Consider the following 17,368-nt stretch of genomic DNA (forward strand, 5'->3'; position numbering starts at 1 on the left):
TTTAATATTTTTTAATAATAAATGCTATAAAATAAGTTAATGTATTTTTTAAATAATTTATACTATATTACTAATCGAAATGAATTATTAATTGCAATATAAATATAAATAAATATATATATTATAGATTAATTTTTATTAAATTATAAATAGTAAATCAAATATTAATTGCAATATAAATATAAATAAATAAATATATATAGATTAATTTTTATTAAATTATAAATAGTGCAATATAAATATAAATAAATAAATAAATATAGATTAACTTTTATTAAATTATAAATAGTAAATCAAATTAAGAATTCAGATCTTTCACTTAAAAATTTTCAATATCTTTTAATAATAAATGACTCTGGAGAAGACCTAAATTTCAGGTTTAAGACAGCCGACAACAAAACCTTAAAGCTTCACGTTTTTTTAAATTTAGATTAATTTATATTAAATTATAAATTAAGTTCAATGCAAAAATATTAAAAACAAAATCTCTATAATTAAAAAGTTTTAAATTATTTTGAATACTGATACAAATTTATTTATTCGATTATTCTCGTGTTTAGATCCAAATTCCACTAAAACTATAGGAATAAAATAAAAATGTTTAATATAAAAATAAAAAAAAGAAAAATATATATAGGGAGAAAGAAAAAAATGTTTAATATAAAAAAAAGAAAAATATATATTATTAATATCAACAACAATAAATAAATAATAACTTAATGTGTTTTTTGTAATTAAGATCGAAGTCTATAATTCATCATATAAATTGACATGTATATATATTAATATGTCTATACTAAAATTAAGATCGAAGACTAACTTATAAATTTTGTAAATAAAAAAATTTAAATTATGTGGAGCATCATATTATATTTTTCAAACGGTCACATTATGTTATCTGTGGAGAGTCAATCTTTGCTTCTATCGAGCTTATTGAGGTCATGGCCATCTACGAATAATTTTTTAATATTTTTAAAGTTGACATTTTTCCAGCTGAAACAATTTGACATCTTTCTAATCCCAGCTGGAACAGTTAGTAGCTCCATATTCATTGTCCGTGAGTAGTCTTTCATAATTACTGCACACATGTAACTTTCCATATTCATTGTTCACCAGTAGCTTTTCTTTTGATCGTGGTCCATTTCATATCGTAAATGTAATTTTATTATCCACGAATAACTTTCCATACTTGAAGATTATTAAAAAAAATAATTTTTTCGGCTCGAGACATTAGTATAACATATGCGAACAAAACCTTAAACTTCCCTTTTCTTTTATTATTATTATTGTCCTCTTTAAAATTTAAATTAATTTTAATTAATTTTAATTAAATTATAAATTAAGTTTTATTATTATCTTATAACTGTTCACAATATTGACACTTAAAAATAACCACACCTTTTAATAATAAATGCTCTAAAATAAATTAATGTATTTTAATAATAAATGGGATCTATAAAATAACTTAATGCATTTTTTTTTAATAATTTATACTAATAATAAAAATTCATCAAATATTAATAATAAAAAGGTATATATATATATATATATATTAATATGTATATACTAAATTAAGATTAGAATTATAAATTAGGTTGAACATCATATTATATTTTTCTGACCTGTTATTCATAATTCAGAGTTATTATTCCGGATTTCAATAGTCACATTATGCTATCCATGGAGAGTCAATCTCTCTAAGTTGATTCTATTGAGAATATTGCGGTCATGGCCATCCACGAAGAATTTTTTTAATGTTTTTAAAGTTGACATTCGAGTCAACCGAAACAACTTTGACATATTTCCAATCCCACTGAAACGACTAGTAACTTTCCATACTCACTGTCCACGAGTAGCTCTTCATAATCACTATCCACATGTAGCTTTCCAGCTGAAACAGCTAGTAGCCTTTCATGTTCATTGTCCACGAGTAGCTTTTCATAATCACGTGTAGCTTTCTACCTGAAACAACCAGTAGCTTTCTATATTCATGGTCTACGAATAGCTTTTCATTTCATCGTTGTCTGTTTCATATCGTAAATGTAATTTCATTGTCCACGAATGACTTTCATACTTGAAGACTATTAAAAAAATAACTTTTTCGGCTTCTTGATTGATCGAGACGTTAGTAAGACCTAACTTCCCTCAAAGATAGTAACAAAACCGAAATTGAAATTAATATAACACTCGAGCCAACAAAACCTTAAAGCTTCAAAATTTTATTTATTATTATCTCTAAGTTGGTTCTATTGAGCTTATTAAGGTTATGGTCATCCACGAAAAACTTTTAAGTGTTTTTTAAAGTTGACATCTTTCGAGTCAGTTGAAACAACTTTGACATCTTTCTAATCCCAGCTGAAACAACTAGTAGCTTTCCATATTCATTGTCCACGAGTAGCTTTTCATAATCACTGCACACGTGTAGCTTTCCAGCTGAAACAGTTAGTAGCTTTCCATATTCATTGTCCACGAGTAGCCTTTTCATAATCACGTATAGCTTTCCAGCTGAAACATCCTGTAGCTTTCCATATTCATTGTTCACGAGTAGCTTTTCATCTCATCATGGTCCATTTCATTGTCCACGAATAACTTTCCATACTTGAAGACTATTAAAAAAAAAAAAAAAAAAACTTTTTCGGCTTCCTGATTGATCGAGACGTTAGTAAGACCTAAATTCCCTCAAAGGTTGTAACAAAACCGAAACCGAAATTAGTATAACACACGAGCCAACAAAACCTTAAAGCTTCACATTTTTTTTTTTATTACTATACAAACTTGCATGGTCACATTTTAGCACCAAAACAACCTAAAAGAGTGTATTGTTGTATCAAAATAGTTAGTACAACACATCAAGTTCTAAACCCTTCCCCCTCCAAAGGATTTTCTAGCTAAACATTTGATGATTATGTTGTGAAACCATGCCCAAAGCTTCTTTGCTATACACATATAGCTACGTCTCTTAGTAGAACTCGTCAAGAGACAAGTTCTCGACCGATCCAAACCCTTCGAGACCTCCCATTCTCGAGTAGTTAGTAACTGATCCACTCATAAAGTCGAAAGTTGAATCGTTGTCAAACGCAGAACTAGTATCGTAGATGAACGACGACACATCCATCGTTGGACTAGGCACGTATATCGAGTTACCCACTTTATTAGGATCATAGTCATGAAACACTATATCGCCATTGATCACGACGTTGGTTCCTATGCCGGTATACATTTCTTGATCGGAAGCCTTTTTTGCTTGAATCACCTGTCGAAATGCAAGTCAAAGAGAGTAAACCTTAACGGGTTTTTTATAAACTAAAGTCATTCACTTCTTTTATACTACTTCGAGCTAATTACTTTTTTACCCCTGAAGTCGTAAGCTTCTTTTATACTACTTAAAAGTCGATTAAGGGCATTTTCGTCCATTTCTCCGACAACACGTGCTACGAATTCACTAATTAGAAATAATATAAAGCTTACATAGTTGAGGTTTTCATAATCTTGATAAACCATGATGAAATCTCCTAGTTGTAAGCCATGAGCATTGACAAAGTCCCCTGTGATAACTCGATACCAAAACAAAACACATTTATATACGAAACATCTCGACCCGACGTAAAAAAAACATTAAAATAATCAAACCAAGCTCGGTTCGATAACAATTTCATCATTTTTTTAATTAAATGTAATTAAAAAAATATATATCGAATAGAGCCTACCAGTATTTTCAAGTACGTACATTCTACTATTGTTATTCGGCCAAAACCTACAAAATAATTACACTATTATTACGTCATTATTATCACAAAATTTTAAAAAAAAATTAAAAAAATTAATTATTAATCATGAATTTAAACCTGTATTTAAAGCTCCAAACATGCAACCCATCCAAGTCATCCATGGTGATTATAATCCCTTCTTTGGAATCCAAAGCTGGGAGGTGAGTTTCAGCTGCTTTCTGATTAATTAATTAATTAATTAATCAAATTAAATTAATTAATTATGTGTTAATTATATATATATATATATATATAAATTAAAATAAATAAATAAATAAATAAACCTTTGGGAGTATCATTCTTCTTAGAGAGCTAACATCACTGTTCTTAAGCTCTTTCTCAAAAAGAAACTTGAGCCTCCTTGGATCAATCACCTATTTAAAAAAAAATAAAATTTTTTTTATTTAAATAAAAATAACACTTGCAAAATTACTTAATTGCCCTCTATATTGAACTTAATTACGAACGTACCCAAACCATTTCATTATTTATTATAAATTTAAAATTTAGGAATGAAAGGAGGAAGGGGAAGGAAGAGTACCCGTGGCGGCGGAGGCAGAAGGGGAGCGGAAGAAGAAGGGAAGGAGAAGTGGAGATTAGAGGAAGAGCGGCGGCGGTGTCTCGGCATCCGCTTCTTGCGGTGGAGAGAAGCAGCGAAGGCGGGGACAGCGGCGGCGAGATCGTGGGGAGGCGGTGGCGGCGGCGGCGGCGGAGGAGGAGGAGGAGGAGGAGGTTGGTAGTCCAAAAAGGGCATGATTCGGATAATGTGCTATATTTGGAAGGTGGTGAGGGGAGGAGAAGTGGAGGAGGGGAGGAGAGGGGAGGAGTGGTTAAAGGAGAGTGACAAATGTGAAGGAAGCGTTGAGGAATAATAATGGAAGAAGTTAACCATGGTTAAGGGACGGTGGGATGGGGAGTGAAAGTTGGGGAGAGGAGAAGGGTTACATGTGGAGCAAAAGTTCTGAGGTTGCATGCAACGACTAATTCCCCTCCTCCCTTCTCCTTCTTTCTTCCTCAATCAATGGCTTTTCTAGCCCTTGGCTTTGGACTCTCCCATGGTCTCTGCTTCGTTTCGGTTAAATTATAAATTTAGTTCTCCCTGTTAGACGAACAGGACTCTCCACAATGGTATGATATTGTCCACTTTGAGCGTAAGCTCTCATGGCTTTTCCTTTGGGCTTCCCCAAAAGGCCTCATTCCAATGGAGTTAGCATTCCTCACTTATAAACCCATGATCATTCCCTAAATTAGTCGATGTGGGACTTCCATCATCCAACACTCCCAAATATGTTTTTAAAATTTTAATTTTATATTTACTAATATATTTTTTAATTTTATGTCCAGAAATAATTGTCCCGGTATATATATATACATATACTGTGAATATTGAATGCGGAAATACTTTATTTAAATTTTCATAAAATGTCATATTTATCTTCCAACACAGTCATGGACAATAAAATAAATGTTTTATCTTAACCTGAAATAGAAGTAGCTCGGAGTCATTTCTGATGTCTGGTTCGTTTCGATTAAATTATAAATTTAGTTCTTCGGAATATGTTTTTAAATTTTAATTTTATATTTACTATATGTTTTTTATTTTATGTCCAGAGATGTTCATTTAATTTGTTGAGAATGAGAGAGGGTAAGGATCGAAAATTTTCTACTTAAGTTAAGGTTGTCTGAATATTGAATGCGAAAATACTTTGTTTAAACTTTCATAAAACGTCATCTTTATCTTAAAATAGGACAATAAAATAAATAAACGTTTAAATTAAAAACATCATATTCTAACCTAAGCGTAAAAAAATAAATATGATTAATCTATGTATGTGTCATGGTCTCGAGTTGTGCTGTTGTCGTCAGCCTTACAGAAATGTCTTGTCTTACCCTGAAATAGGAGTAGCTCGTGGTTTAAGTATTTAGCCGGAATATTGGAAGAATTACTCAATAAAATTTTGATTGGAGTAATTTCATTTTAATTTTTAATTAATTTAAAATTTTCAATTAATGTATATAAGAATATATATGATAAGAATAAGATAAGCGGATAGCGGGAATCAACCTGCATCGTTAGCTTGGAAGGCTAGGGGTTATAGTTAACGTTGATTCATCATTTTGAACGTCTCTAATTCAAAACCGAACGTGAAACTTTGGTTTCATTCGGCTCCTTTATAGAAGAAGTGACTCACTCTTGGGGTTAAATGCAAGGATATGCGAATGTAATGACAAGACCTATCATATCAGTTTATTTTCCTACGGCACCTAACGGGCAACTTGGATGTGTATTGTATACTTTACACACAGCCCCTACGTGCGAGTATGGGCTCACCAAATAGTTCGCAAACTATTGGGCCCCTTTTCTTGTCGAGCGAGTCTGCTCTAGTAGTTCCTTTACGTCGGACATCTATTAGAATTAGTATCCATCATGACAACATTATGTAAAACATAATGATACTTCACATGCCTAGTGGTGTACGCCTCTGTACTTTTATGATGAAATAAGAGTATCCCTCCATGACCACACATAATGCATAAGTGTTAAGGATAGTTGATCGTTCATTATAGATATTTGCCTTACATTACGGGTTACCATATTTGCCCTCTTATTAAAGGCAAATATATTGCATTCATTTATTATTCTTTCCTTTTATTACTATTTCCATATTATTTGTAATTTACCATATTTGTAAATGATTATAAATAAGAGAACTCTCACCCCATTTAGGTGTGGTGGATTAATCAAACATTCACAATAAGGTCCCAATATTTTTCAGTTTTCAACATTATTAAATATAACCCCGTTTTTCATTCATATATATCATCTCATTTTCTCAATTCTCATATCCTACATAATTCTAACGGGGTTATATTTCATGTCATTTATCGTGACTTAATGTCATTCATATCATGCTATATACACACAATTTATGAGACATAACATAACGTTTCATGTCTTTAACATAATGTTTTATCAAATACATATCATACCATAACATATTGCATCACAAAATATCATATCATAAACATGACAAATTATCAAAGAGGGGAGGAGAACTAGTTCGTTACGTGAACAAGAGAAGGAAGAACAAATTCTATATACATTTTTTTACCTTATTTTAAAATTTTAATTTATAATTTATATGAGAGTATGATATGAATAAGCTTTGAGACTAAATTTTAATTTATAATTTATTGCAAAGAATTCGTATTTCGATCTCCAACAAATAAACAGGAAATTTTGGGGGATAAAAATTAAAAAAAGGAGACTGGTACGGTGAGAAAAAATAATTCTCTGTTTTCATCGTGCACGGTGAGCCTCCTAAATGAGATCCTAGTTTTAAATTTTGATGTATAATCTCATAGATTTGTGAATTAAAAAAAAAATGTATAAAACCACGAGTGATTCGATAATTATTTAATTTTTATTTTTTAAAGTTTATTTTATAAACATTAAATTAGGTTTTGAAAATTTATTTATTTATTTATTTATTTATTTTAAATACAGTGAAGGGTTGCGATGCAAAAAAAACGGACCTATTATTGACAGCTAAAGCATTAAAGATGTTTCGTGCAAAATATTTACTCGAACAATTAAATTTTTTGTGTTTAAGGATGAAACATTCTTAGTCAGCCTTTACGTCACCGTATAAGCCACTCGCATATCAACTTTATGATCAACTGCCATCGGAGGTCACAACTTACTGTTTTTTAGTACGGTTGTGACACTCGCCCACACCATGACAAACGTTTGTGCCATGTGGTGGCTCACTTAGGATACATAGCCTGAGAGTAGTGGACAGCTAACACTATGCCTCCCTATAGTACATTTTTAGTATAGTTGGAGTAGGCGTAATTTTAGCCATCGGTCATATGGACTTATGAAGCATTTATCGGGCGTTTGATTGACACAAAATTTAGCTAACTTTCATATTTTATACGAACGGACTGACTTAACTCTAGAGCCATATGTCGAAATTTGTGTCGAGACCTCGACTTATTTAGTAATTTGAATAATTGAAATTAATCAGCATTTTTATTTTATAGGGAACGTGGGCTTCAATACTTTGAGGGCATTCAAGTTCTCTCTTACCGATTAATACTCCAAAATTCGGCCGGATTCCTTCAGGCGACGTACCAGTCTCCGGTGAGAAGATCAGAGAATGGAAGCGAAATTGGACGGTGTGGTAGAAGGAGGAGAAACGAGGAAAGTTGAATTTGATGCATCGGAGATTGAGTACGTAAGCTATGGCGGTGAGCATCACTTACCTCTGATCATGAATCTGGTTGATCAAGAACTCAGCGAGCCCTACTCCATATTCACTTATCGTTATTTCGTATACCTCTGGCCCCAACTTTCATTCCTGGTATTAATCTCGCTTTTGTATCAAATCTCTGACCAATTAGATCGTGATTGTCGCGATTCCCTTTAATTTCTGTTCCATTCATTCTATTTTTGTTGTTTCCCCAGGCCTTCCATAGGGGAAAATGTGTCGGGACGGTGGTTTGTAAGATGGGGGAGCATCGGGGGGCTTTCAGAGGGTACATTGCCATGTTGGTTGTCATCAAGCCCTATAGAGGAAAAGGCATCGGTAAAATTTTTTTCTCTGGTTTCTGAGAAGTGGTTGTTGATAAATGAATTCTATGGTTTAGTTTTTCCTTGTAAGATTGATTTGTCATTCTGCCCATTTATTTGTTGCTGTAATTTCGTTGCATGGCTTATTTGTATGACTTACTTGGATTTAGATGATATTAGAATACGATATCATTGTTAGAAATGTGAGATTCCACATCAATTGGAGAGAGGAACGAATGCATTCTTTATAAGCGTGTGGAAACCTCTCCCTAGCAAACACTTTTTAAGAATCTTGAAGGAAAGCCCGAAAAGGAAAGCCTAAAGAGGACAATATCTGCTAGCCGTGGGCTTAGGCCGTTAGAAATGGTATCAGAGCTAGTGGGCAGTGTCCCAGCGAGGACGATGGGCCTCAAAGGGGGGTGGATTGTGAGATCCCACATCGATTGGAGAGAGGAACGAGTATATTTGGAAACCTCTCCCTAGCAGACGCGTTTTAAGAACCCTGAAGGAAAGCCCGAAGAGGATAATATCTCCTAGCGGTGAGCTTGGGCCGTTACATCAACGATCTTTGTCAAGAATGGCTGATACTCTTGGGTTGTGATCCCAATTTTCTCCTTCTTTAGTCGACTGGAATATGATTTATCTGTATGCATAACATGTACAGTACTTCATAATGTTTTCTATCTTAAATGAGTTTTAATACACCTTTTTTTGTCACAAACCAATTAGGGTTCATAGATCTTCATTATCATAATTATTTCTCTTGATATTGTAGCTACCGAGCTCGTCACGAGGTCTATAAAAGCCATGATGGAATCAGGCTGTGATGAGGTATATTGACATCAATTATGGTATTTCCTCTGTCGTGTGTTCCAATATTTATTTCCTCTATTAATTCATTAAAGGAGTCAAAGCAAATAACTTGTGCGTTCTCTTCTCTATATTATATAGTTTGGTTTGTTACTTTCTTACTCAAATCACTGAACTATTAGTTAATAGTGGATGGCTGTATAGCCTGCACCATCAAGTAATTTGACCTTTTACAAAAGAAAAGAAGCTCGAGCACGTGTTGCATATGCAATATTATACTTGTTATGTTATCTCCTTTAGATCCTAAGTGGTATTTTCAAGACAAGATCTCTTTCAATCCCCTATGCCTATTTGGCATTGCTTAGTAAGTTGGATTTGGATACATCCGCTTCCATCAAGCTCTGTTTCAATACAAGCCAATGCCTTTTATACGACAGTTGGAAGGAAAATTGGCTTTATTAAGTTGACCTTCGTTCACTTACAATGGAGAAAATGGAATATATGAGAAGGATCCAAAGGAAATTATCTAAAGTAGTGATGAATTTATTAAAGCGAACCCGAAGGTCTGGTAGAATAGGGGTAAAAGACCTTGAAACTCCTTGGGGCTAGCTACTTCGAATTATCGAGTATTTCTTTGAGAGTCCTAACTATCAAATAAATTAAGTTAAAATGATATGATCTTGATTTCTATGCATCGAATCAAATATAAGATTTTCGTATATGGGAAAACGATCATTTACAGATAAGGGAAAACATGCTACAAATATAGGGTTTATAGGTTTTCATTTCCACTTCTAATCCTAACTATAAGAAAGTTTAAGGTGTGGAAAAATGATGCGAACTTGTTTACTTCTGGGACCATGGGTTTATGGTTTCAAGGTCACCATTCTTTGATATTAATATCTATTTTCTCCATTCCAATGTTGTATAGCTAGGCAACAATCATGTAGGATTTGTCAATTTGATGATATGTGCGTAACTTGTTCTCGACACTCTCGGTTTAATGGAGATAATGCACTCTCAAGTTAGGATGTTAAATTGTGTTGAATGTGGCTCATATTTACCTGGAGGAATGTTCTTGGGGAGTTATCCTGAATTGATGGTATGGAAATAGCTGGAACTTGATCTGACTTTGAGATTCACGGCTTCTGTTGAATTTACCTGCAGTATTACTGCCTTGAGTAGCTCGTATCTTTGTTTATTTGATTTGACAAATTGAACCAAGTGGTACCGTGTTGTGTTCATTTCTGTAGAACAGTTTTGGCTATCGTTTTCTTAATATGTTTCGAATTGTTTGGCTGTGAGATCCCACATCGGTTGGGGAGGAGAACGAAACATTCTTTGTAAGGGTGTGGAAACCTCTCTCTAGCAGACGTGTTTTAAAAACCTTAAGGGGAACTCTATCTGCTAGTGGTGTGTTTGGGCTGTTACATTGGCGAACTCTTTTCATGTTGCTTTTCTCATATTACACGTCTCCAACCACTCTTGTTATTAGCACCGTTTTCTGTAATCTCTTCGGTCTCACGGGAGAGGATTACTTGTTTTCTCTCCTTTCTTAATCTGTATTTTAGGTAATGGAATATTTTGTTTTAAAGGAAGTTGACATGCTAACTTACCATCGCATGTTGTTTGTTCTCAAGGTCACATTAGAAGCTGAAGTTACAAATAAAGGAGCACTAGCACTATATGGTCGTCTCGGGTTTATCAGGGCAAAACGACTCTTCCATTATTACTTGAACGGAGTTGATGCATTTCGTCTAAAGCTATTATTTCCACGCATGGACTCACACCCATCCTTGCCTTCGATAGCGAACAGAGCCGATCATCAGAGGGATAACGATGGTTTATAACGTGAACGCTACGGTATCCATCTCGACTTGAAACTAAGCTGTGAACACTATTCACCCTTTCCTTCTATAATTACTTTGTCCACCATGTGATGTTGTGCATTAAATTTCATTGAAGCCTCTAATATCTCTCTGATGTTCTCCTTGGTTGTTAGAAGTCGATAGAGCTTTAGAAAGTTGTTTATGCTGTAAATTTAGCTATTTGTGATCACACTTTAAACTTGTAATGAAGTTACAAGCAGTTTTGGGTTATTTTGTTTATTTGAGATGGGGATCAAAGATGGATGGTGCACACGCACACGCACACGCACACGCACACGCACACGCACACGCACACGCACACGCACACGCACACGCGCTCTTGAATGGGTGTTCGAAGCTTATACGAACATAAAAATTATTTTGGAGATTCGAAAATTTGCTTTCTTAGTCGATAATATAATATTAATTTATTCGCGTTATTGAATGACGTGATTATTAGTCTTATTTAATTAAAATTATTCATTTGATTAATCTCTATCCACTTCTTTATTTATTTGATTGAAGAGGAATTTTGATTTAGATTTATGAACCAAAATGTTAGAAGTTTGAATCTTTCAAACGATTTTTTTTTTAATTTCTTTAGATCTAATTTCTAGAAATACTTCGTTTTATATTTAAAATTAGTTAAATTATTAATATAAAATAGGTATGGGTTTCAATTATGCCTATATCTTAGACCGTTTATTTTTTTTAATAATTCAAATAGGCGATATTATTTTATTGGCATTTACCTAATTTATAAGGTGAATGAAAGTTTATTAAATAATAGAGAAAATACTCTCTTATTTTGAATATCATTTTAATCTGTTTATAAACTTTAAAATATTATATTTTAAACTGTCTTTTGACATTTAATTTTCATTTAATCATTCAAATTCAAAAGTGTTACATTTTTATTCGGGGCTTGAATCTGATTTCTGTTCGGTTAATTTTTAATATTTATACATTTTCAATCTTTAATTCCTATGGAATAATTCAAAATAAATAGAATTAAATTATTTTTCATGTAGTTTTTTTTTTTTACTATTAAATTCACTCATCATAATAATTTTAAATTAATTGAAGTCAAAAAGGTAATATTTTGAAATCTTTCTTGATAAAGTATATTATATTTTGTTCTTATATATATATATATATATATTGAGATAAAATTCAAAATTACCATTAAAAAATAAATATAAAACATTAAAAAGCTGAAAAAAAAAAAAAAAAAAAAAAAAAAAAAAAAAAANAAAAAAAAAAACACATAGATTAAACATAAGCCCGCGGGCAGACGATCAGGACCACTGAATCAAATCAAGGCCAGCAGTGATCTGTCCCCAGAAAGGTAGCTCGGTTTTCACTCTCTGAACTAGACCGAAAGCTTTTCAAGGGTTCCAAGCCTATCTTCTTCTTCTTCTTCTTCTTCTTCTTCTTCTTCAATCATTCACTGTTCATCATTCCAGCAAACGGAACAACAAATCAATGGATAGGCTCAATTTAGCACTAACATCTTCTCCCAAATTTGTTTTCCTCGGATATTCTTCTACTTCTTCTATATCCACTCCCACTAGAACCAATCAATTATGTGGAAGCAGGCGCTTGGCAAGCTCCAGGATTAAGTATCCTCCCAGAATTCTTGCTTCTGCTGTTAATCGTCGATCCAACCACCGTATCGTCGGTAATATTCGAATTCTCCGTTGAAAATGATGTTTCAACGTCACTTTTAATCTTCACTCCGTATTTGATTGTTCTCTGTTTTGTTTACTGTCGTGAAAAGCAGTGGCTGAACGGTTTGCAAGTGTTTCTTCTTCGACTACTAGCAATGAATCGTCTTCTGTTGGTGTTCCATCAGTATCTGCTCCTCCTCCCTCCTCATATGTGTAAATTTTCGTTGCCTTATCTTTCGTTTTTATTGTAGGTTTTTGGAATTCAGTTCTACGATTTTTTTTTTTTTTTAAAAATCTCATAAGACACGGATTTGATTGAATGGATATGACATGAACTAAGTTCAGTACCTTAGATTCACCTGGCAGGTTTGCTCTGTTTTTTCTTATTATTTTTATAAATCTTCACCATTATGGTTGTCATCTTTTTTAGAGGTTCGCCTCTCTTTTGGGTTGGCGTTGGTGTTGGGCTTTCAGCATTATTTACATGGGTGAGTGAGAACGAAACCTGTATGTCTGAACTATATATTTTTTGAATGTGGAAGTTATTGAATTTAGCAACAATCGTTTAGGTCGAATGTTCTTTTAACAATTTGTAAAAAAAAAAATTTGCAGGTGGCTTCTTATTTAAAGGTGAGTTTTCTTCTACAAGGTATGGGATTATGATTGTGCCTTATATATGCTGTTTTCCTGCTGGAGTCAGTCTTCCATAGCTCTCTTATTGCTTGAAGTTGCACAGATATTCTTCTGAAATGTTATTCTTTATGCTTGGGGTTCTACACGATACTAGTTTATTGTCCATGGAGTTGTTGACCATTGAAAAGTTGTATCATTCATTTATACAGAACTTTCTGCACTTTTGTTGTCGGACGAAGGTGGTGAATAACAAAAGTTCTTTCATTAATAAATTGATCCCCACCCTCTGCACGTTTTCTTTTGTAAGCTTTAGTGATTGGTCGCTGATAAAAAAGTTCAGTTTCTCTTGTAAAAGGATTTGCGTTCTAGTACACATAATAATGTTTCTATGTACTCCTCCCAAAGCAGAATCTTTTCCAGTACATTTTCTTTCCTTTGCCCTTCTATATTTCCATGGGTCTTTCAATCCTATAAGACTGTTCTTCCATTTTCTTCTTGCATATAAGTTACAACTTCGATCAGTACTAACCTTGACCGGTCTATGTTTCTTTTGTTCCTATATATTTTATTGTAATTGCATTCCAGAAATATGCAATGCAACAAGCTTTCAAGACGATGATGTCTCAAATGAATTCTCAAAACACCCCGATGAGTAATTCTACACAACCATTTGGATCACCTTTTCCAGTACCTCCGACATTTGCGACTGGAACGGCAGTTTCTCCATCTGTTTCTGAAACTGCTGCATCGATTGATGTAACTGCAACAAAAGTTGAAGACGAGCCAGTTACTAATGTCAAAAGTGAGACAGAGAACATGGAAGCAAAGAAGTTTGGTATCTAAGGATCCTCCTCCTATTATATTATTTCAATATGTTGGTTTTTCTGAATTTATTGATTGTGATTTCATTTTTGTGCTTCCAAGTGACAACCCTCTTGACTGAAGGCTTGAACATATGGGATACAAATGTCGAGGTTTACATTTTAGTTCTGTTGATAAGCTTTACTAGGAATCATCTAGGTTTTATATCTTGGTATTGGGGTGTGAACCTTCCGTAACCTTCAGGATTAGTTGGTGAAGTGCCCTTTATGGATACCTGCATTTATTAGTGAAATTACTAGCCGTTTTGGTTCAAATACTTTCATTGCCTTGTTGTCATGGATATCGGACAATATGTATTTATGTATGCATGGATATATATTTGTTTATTTATTAGATGCCTTTGAAGAAATTTTGAAATTCTTCCTTATCCTCTTTTTTTTTTTAGTTCAACCACACGTGAGGGTGGGGATTCGAACCTCCAACTTTTGGTTGATAACATAATACCTTAACCTATTAAGCTGTACTCAAGTTGACAAAATTTCATTTTATCTCTCTAGGTGCAACATCCCACCACTTTGCTTAGTAGTATGCCTAGATAAATAGGTCCTCGATGTCTAGGCTTCAATTTATTTGGAACAGGCTTCGTAAGATCGGTGAAACAGGTTATATGGCATAATTTCATTTCTTTGCACCTACCTACATACTGCACAGTACAAGTATTGAATATATGCTCATATATTCAAATTGTAGGTGCTCAAGCCAGTCTATGTGCTTCTCAACTAACTTTATAAGATATTAATCTAACTTTATGACATTTTGGTATCACAACTCTGAAGGATTTATAATATCTTCAATTTCTGACTTCCAAGATCGGAGGCAAATTCATGAAACTTCTTTTCACAGCTTTTGTAGACGTTTCTCCTGAAGAAACTGACCAAAAGAGTCCATTCAAAGAAGAAGCCACAGACACCGATGTTTCAAAGAGTGCTCAGCCTCCTGTGGAAGTAAGTTTTTTTTTTTTTTTTTTTTTTTTTTTTTTATGGTGGCTAGCGTTGATATGGCAATTTACTCTGATTTATTTGTGAAGTTTCCACAGAATGGAGCTGCTTCAAAGCAGGCATTTAACGGTTCAGAGGGATCACAATTCAGCCGTAAGTTGAGAACAGTAAATGATTATATTTCTTCCGTTAATTCTATTAACTCCACCCCCCCCCCCCCCCCCCCNGGTGTATAAGACCTACTTAAATAGAAAGTAAAACAAAATATTATGGCAACTTAAAACCCAGTCTTGAAAAATAAGTTTAAGAAAATTTTGACCTACTTAAAGCCCATTATTTGATATTTCTGTCTCATAATTTTTCTTTGGTTATTTCTTCTATTTTCTTGTTTTTGTGCTGCAAGGTCATTCATGATTGAATGTGTACTACTGCAGTTTAGTTATTACTAAAAAGTCCAATAAAATCTTTGGTATTCTCATCTATTAGGAAAATCTGGCAAAACCTTATCAGTGGAAGCTGTGGAGAAAATGATGGAAGATCCAACAGTGCAAAAGATGATATATCCGTATGCAGCTTTTACTGTTTATCTACTTCATATTTTGCTTTCCCCCTATATAAGTATGTTTATATCAGTGGAAACACATTGTTGTATTCAAAATAAAGAAGCAAACAGAAATGTGTGGGAATAGGCGTTGCTTCACATATGTAAATATAAAGAACTTACAATCCCTCAAGCCAATTAGGTGGTAAATATCCAAGGATGGTGACTTTAGGCCCTGTAATTTGCCGGGTTTACTCATCCCAAACTGTACTTACTATAATAAAGTTCCGTAGAGAAGAGGATCAAGAGGAGGTCTTCATGATCTCTTGGAGATTTAAGCTTGATTTTTATACTGGATACTGCCCGAGCCAAGCTCACTTGAATTTTTATGATGGAAATTAATATTCCACCTGAGTAAATGAATACCTTCATGCGGCCTTATCTCCTCAAGGAAATCTGATAATTTTTTCGGTAGTCTTGATGTTGAGAGGAAATAATTGCAACTCTGCCACCTTTTGAAAAAATGAGTGCTCTTCCATCCCTTCCATCTTCTCTTTGACATTGGTGTTGGAGTTAACAACCTCACTTATTTCGAACTCAGATGATATCTTTAAGAAACCGTGTTCCAAAAATTTCTGAAAGATTTTTGGAGATTAACTGGTGAAATCATCGCCTTGGTGCACTCTTATCAACCAACTCAAGGATAGGCTTTTTGGTTTTCCCTATTTAATCTCTTAAGGGTAGTCTTGGAAGATTCAGCAGTAGGAGACACATCAGGGAAATTCCAAAGAAAGCTGCTTTAACTGTTTTTGGGATAAAGGTTTTAATAAGGTCTATATAATTACTCTCTCATTTTCTCTAACTCAGTAAGAAACCTAACAGCTAGCCACTTCCCTGCCTGTTGATACTGATAACCATTAGTTAATCTGAAAGAATGATGTACATCAATTTACATTCCGGATGGACCAGAATCAGATTCAACAATATCCTTGAACCAACTCTTTTTTTTCCCCATTAAATTTAAGTTTTTGGTCATAAGACTCTCCATTATACGTGAATATGAAATTCTGCTTTCCACCATGTGTCGGGTGTTCAATACCTTCTTCTTTTTCTAGGTGAATATCTTTTCTGCCTTTTGGGTTCCTTTATTGTATGCCTTTTTGCATTGCATGTAACTTGTATGATAATTTCCTGAAGCAGCTGACAGCTAAATTTGATTCCTGAGTACTTCTTGTGTTGATTTCTAAAAGCTCGTGTACTTTTTTTTTTCATCTTACAGCCATCTGCCCGAGGAGATGAGAAATCCAGAAACATTCAAGTGTAAGTCTATTGATTAATGCAATCTTCAAGCAATACGCCTTCTATAAGCAATGAGAAAGGTGGGAATAAGTCAAGATGAAGGCCCAGGGTTGTTCCTGCTGAAGATAGAAGAAGAAACCTGGGAGGGGGAGGTTATGCTGGAAGTAAATAAGATGAAAATTAACGGATAAAAAAAAAAAAAAAAAAAAAAAAAAAAAAAAAAAAAAAAANAAAAAAAAAAAAAAAAAAAAAAAAAAAAAAAAAAAAAAGATGTGAGGCAGGGGTATTCCTGCTGAAGTTAGAAGAAGATACCCTTGAAGGGGGGAGGTTATGCTGAGGCAGGGCTATTCCTGCTGAAGATGGAAGAAACCCTTGAAAGGGGGG

The 17,368-nt window shown here is 33.6% G+C and overlaps 3 protein-coding genes across 5 annotated transcripts in view; 2 read left to right on the forward strand and 1 right to left on the reverse strand.

The window, feature by feature from the left end:
• Window positions 1-2,737: 2,737 nt before the first annotated feature.
• On the reverse strand, window positions 2,738-4,607 carry LOC111809142 (B3 domain-containing transcription factor FUS3-like). Of its 2 annotated transcripts, none has more exons than XM_023695503.1 (6): window positions 4,309-4,607; window positions 4,052-4,141; window positions 3,846-3,946; window positions 3,708-3,754; window positions 3,469-3,554; window positions 2,738-3,253 (listed from the first exon to the last, which is right to left on the reverse strand). In XM_023695503.1, the coding sequence occupies exons 1-6, from the start codon at window positions 4,519-4,521 to the stop codon at window positions 2,960-2,962; spliced, it is 831 nt and encodes a 276-aa protein (XP_023551271.1). In that variant the 5' UTR covers window positions 4,522-4,607; the 3' UTR covers window positions 2,738-2,959. The 2 variants fall into 2 exon arrangements, with proteins under 2 accessions (XP_023551271.1, XP_023551272.1); XM_023695504.1 differs by having other exon boundaries at window positions 3,469-3,545; window positions 4,309-4,606.
• A 3,207-nt stretch (window positions 4,608-7,814) lies between these two features.
• On the forward strand, window positions 7,815-11,252 carry LOC111808141 (N-alpha-acetyltransferase MAK3-like). The gene is made up of 4 exons (XM_023693953.1): window positions 7,815-8,134; window positions 8,239-8,359; window positions 9,119-9,174; window positions 10,794-11,252. Exons 1-4 carry the CDS (start codon window positions 7,931-7,933, stop codon window positions 11,001-11,003), a joined length of 591 nt encoding a protein of 196 aa, XP_023549721.1. The 5' UTR covers window positions 7,815-7,930; the 3' UTR covers window positions 11,004-11,252.
• A 1,124-nt stretch (window positions 11,253-12,376) lies between these two features.
• Window positions 12,377-17,368, forward strand: part of LOC111808507 (protein TIC 40, chloroplastic-like) — an 8,479-nt gene continuing 3,487 nt past the window's right edge. Inside the window, exons 1-9 of one of the 2 annotated variants that reach the window (XM_023694526.1) lie at window positions 12,377-12,702; window positions 12,805-12,904; window positions 13,122-13,179; window positions 13,304-13,321; window positions 13,910-14,159; window positions 15,050-15,150; window positions 15,234-15,297; window positions 15,631-15,709; window positions 16,965-17,005. In XM_023694526.1, coding sequence (XP_023550294.1) covers window positions 12,507-12,702; window positions 12,805-12,904; window positions 13,122-13,179; window positions 13,304-13,321; window positions 13,910-14,159; window positions 15,050-15,150; window positions 15,234-15,297; window positions 15,631-15,709; window positions 16,965-17,005 — 907 coding nt within the window. In that variant the 5' untranslated portion in view covers window positions 12,377-12,506. The remainder of the gene's footprint in view (window positions 12,703-12,804; window positions 12,905-13,121; window positions 13,180-13,303; window positions 13,322-13,909; window positions 14,160-15,049; window positions 15,151-15,233; window positions 15,298-15,630; window positions 15,710-16,964; window positions 17,006-17,368) is intronic. The other variant, XM_023694528.1, reaches the window with a different exon arrangement.

The sequence above is a fragment of the Cucurbita pepo genome, chromosome LG13, assembly GCF_002806865.2.
Source record: "Cucurbita pepo subsp. pepo cultivar mu-cu-16 chromosome LG13, ASM280686v2, whole genome shotgun sequence".
Taxonomy (NCBI): domain Eukaryota; kingdom Viridiplantae; phylum Streptophyta; class Magnoliopsida; order Cucurbitales; family Cucurbitaceae; genus Cucurbita; species Cucurbita pepo.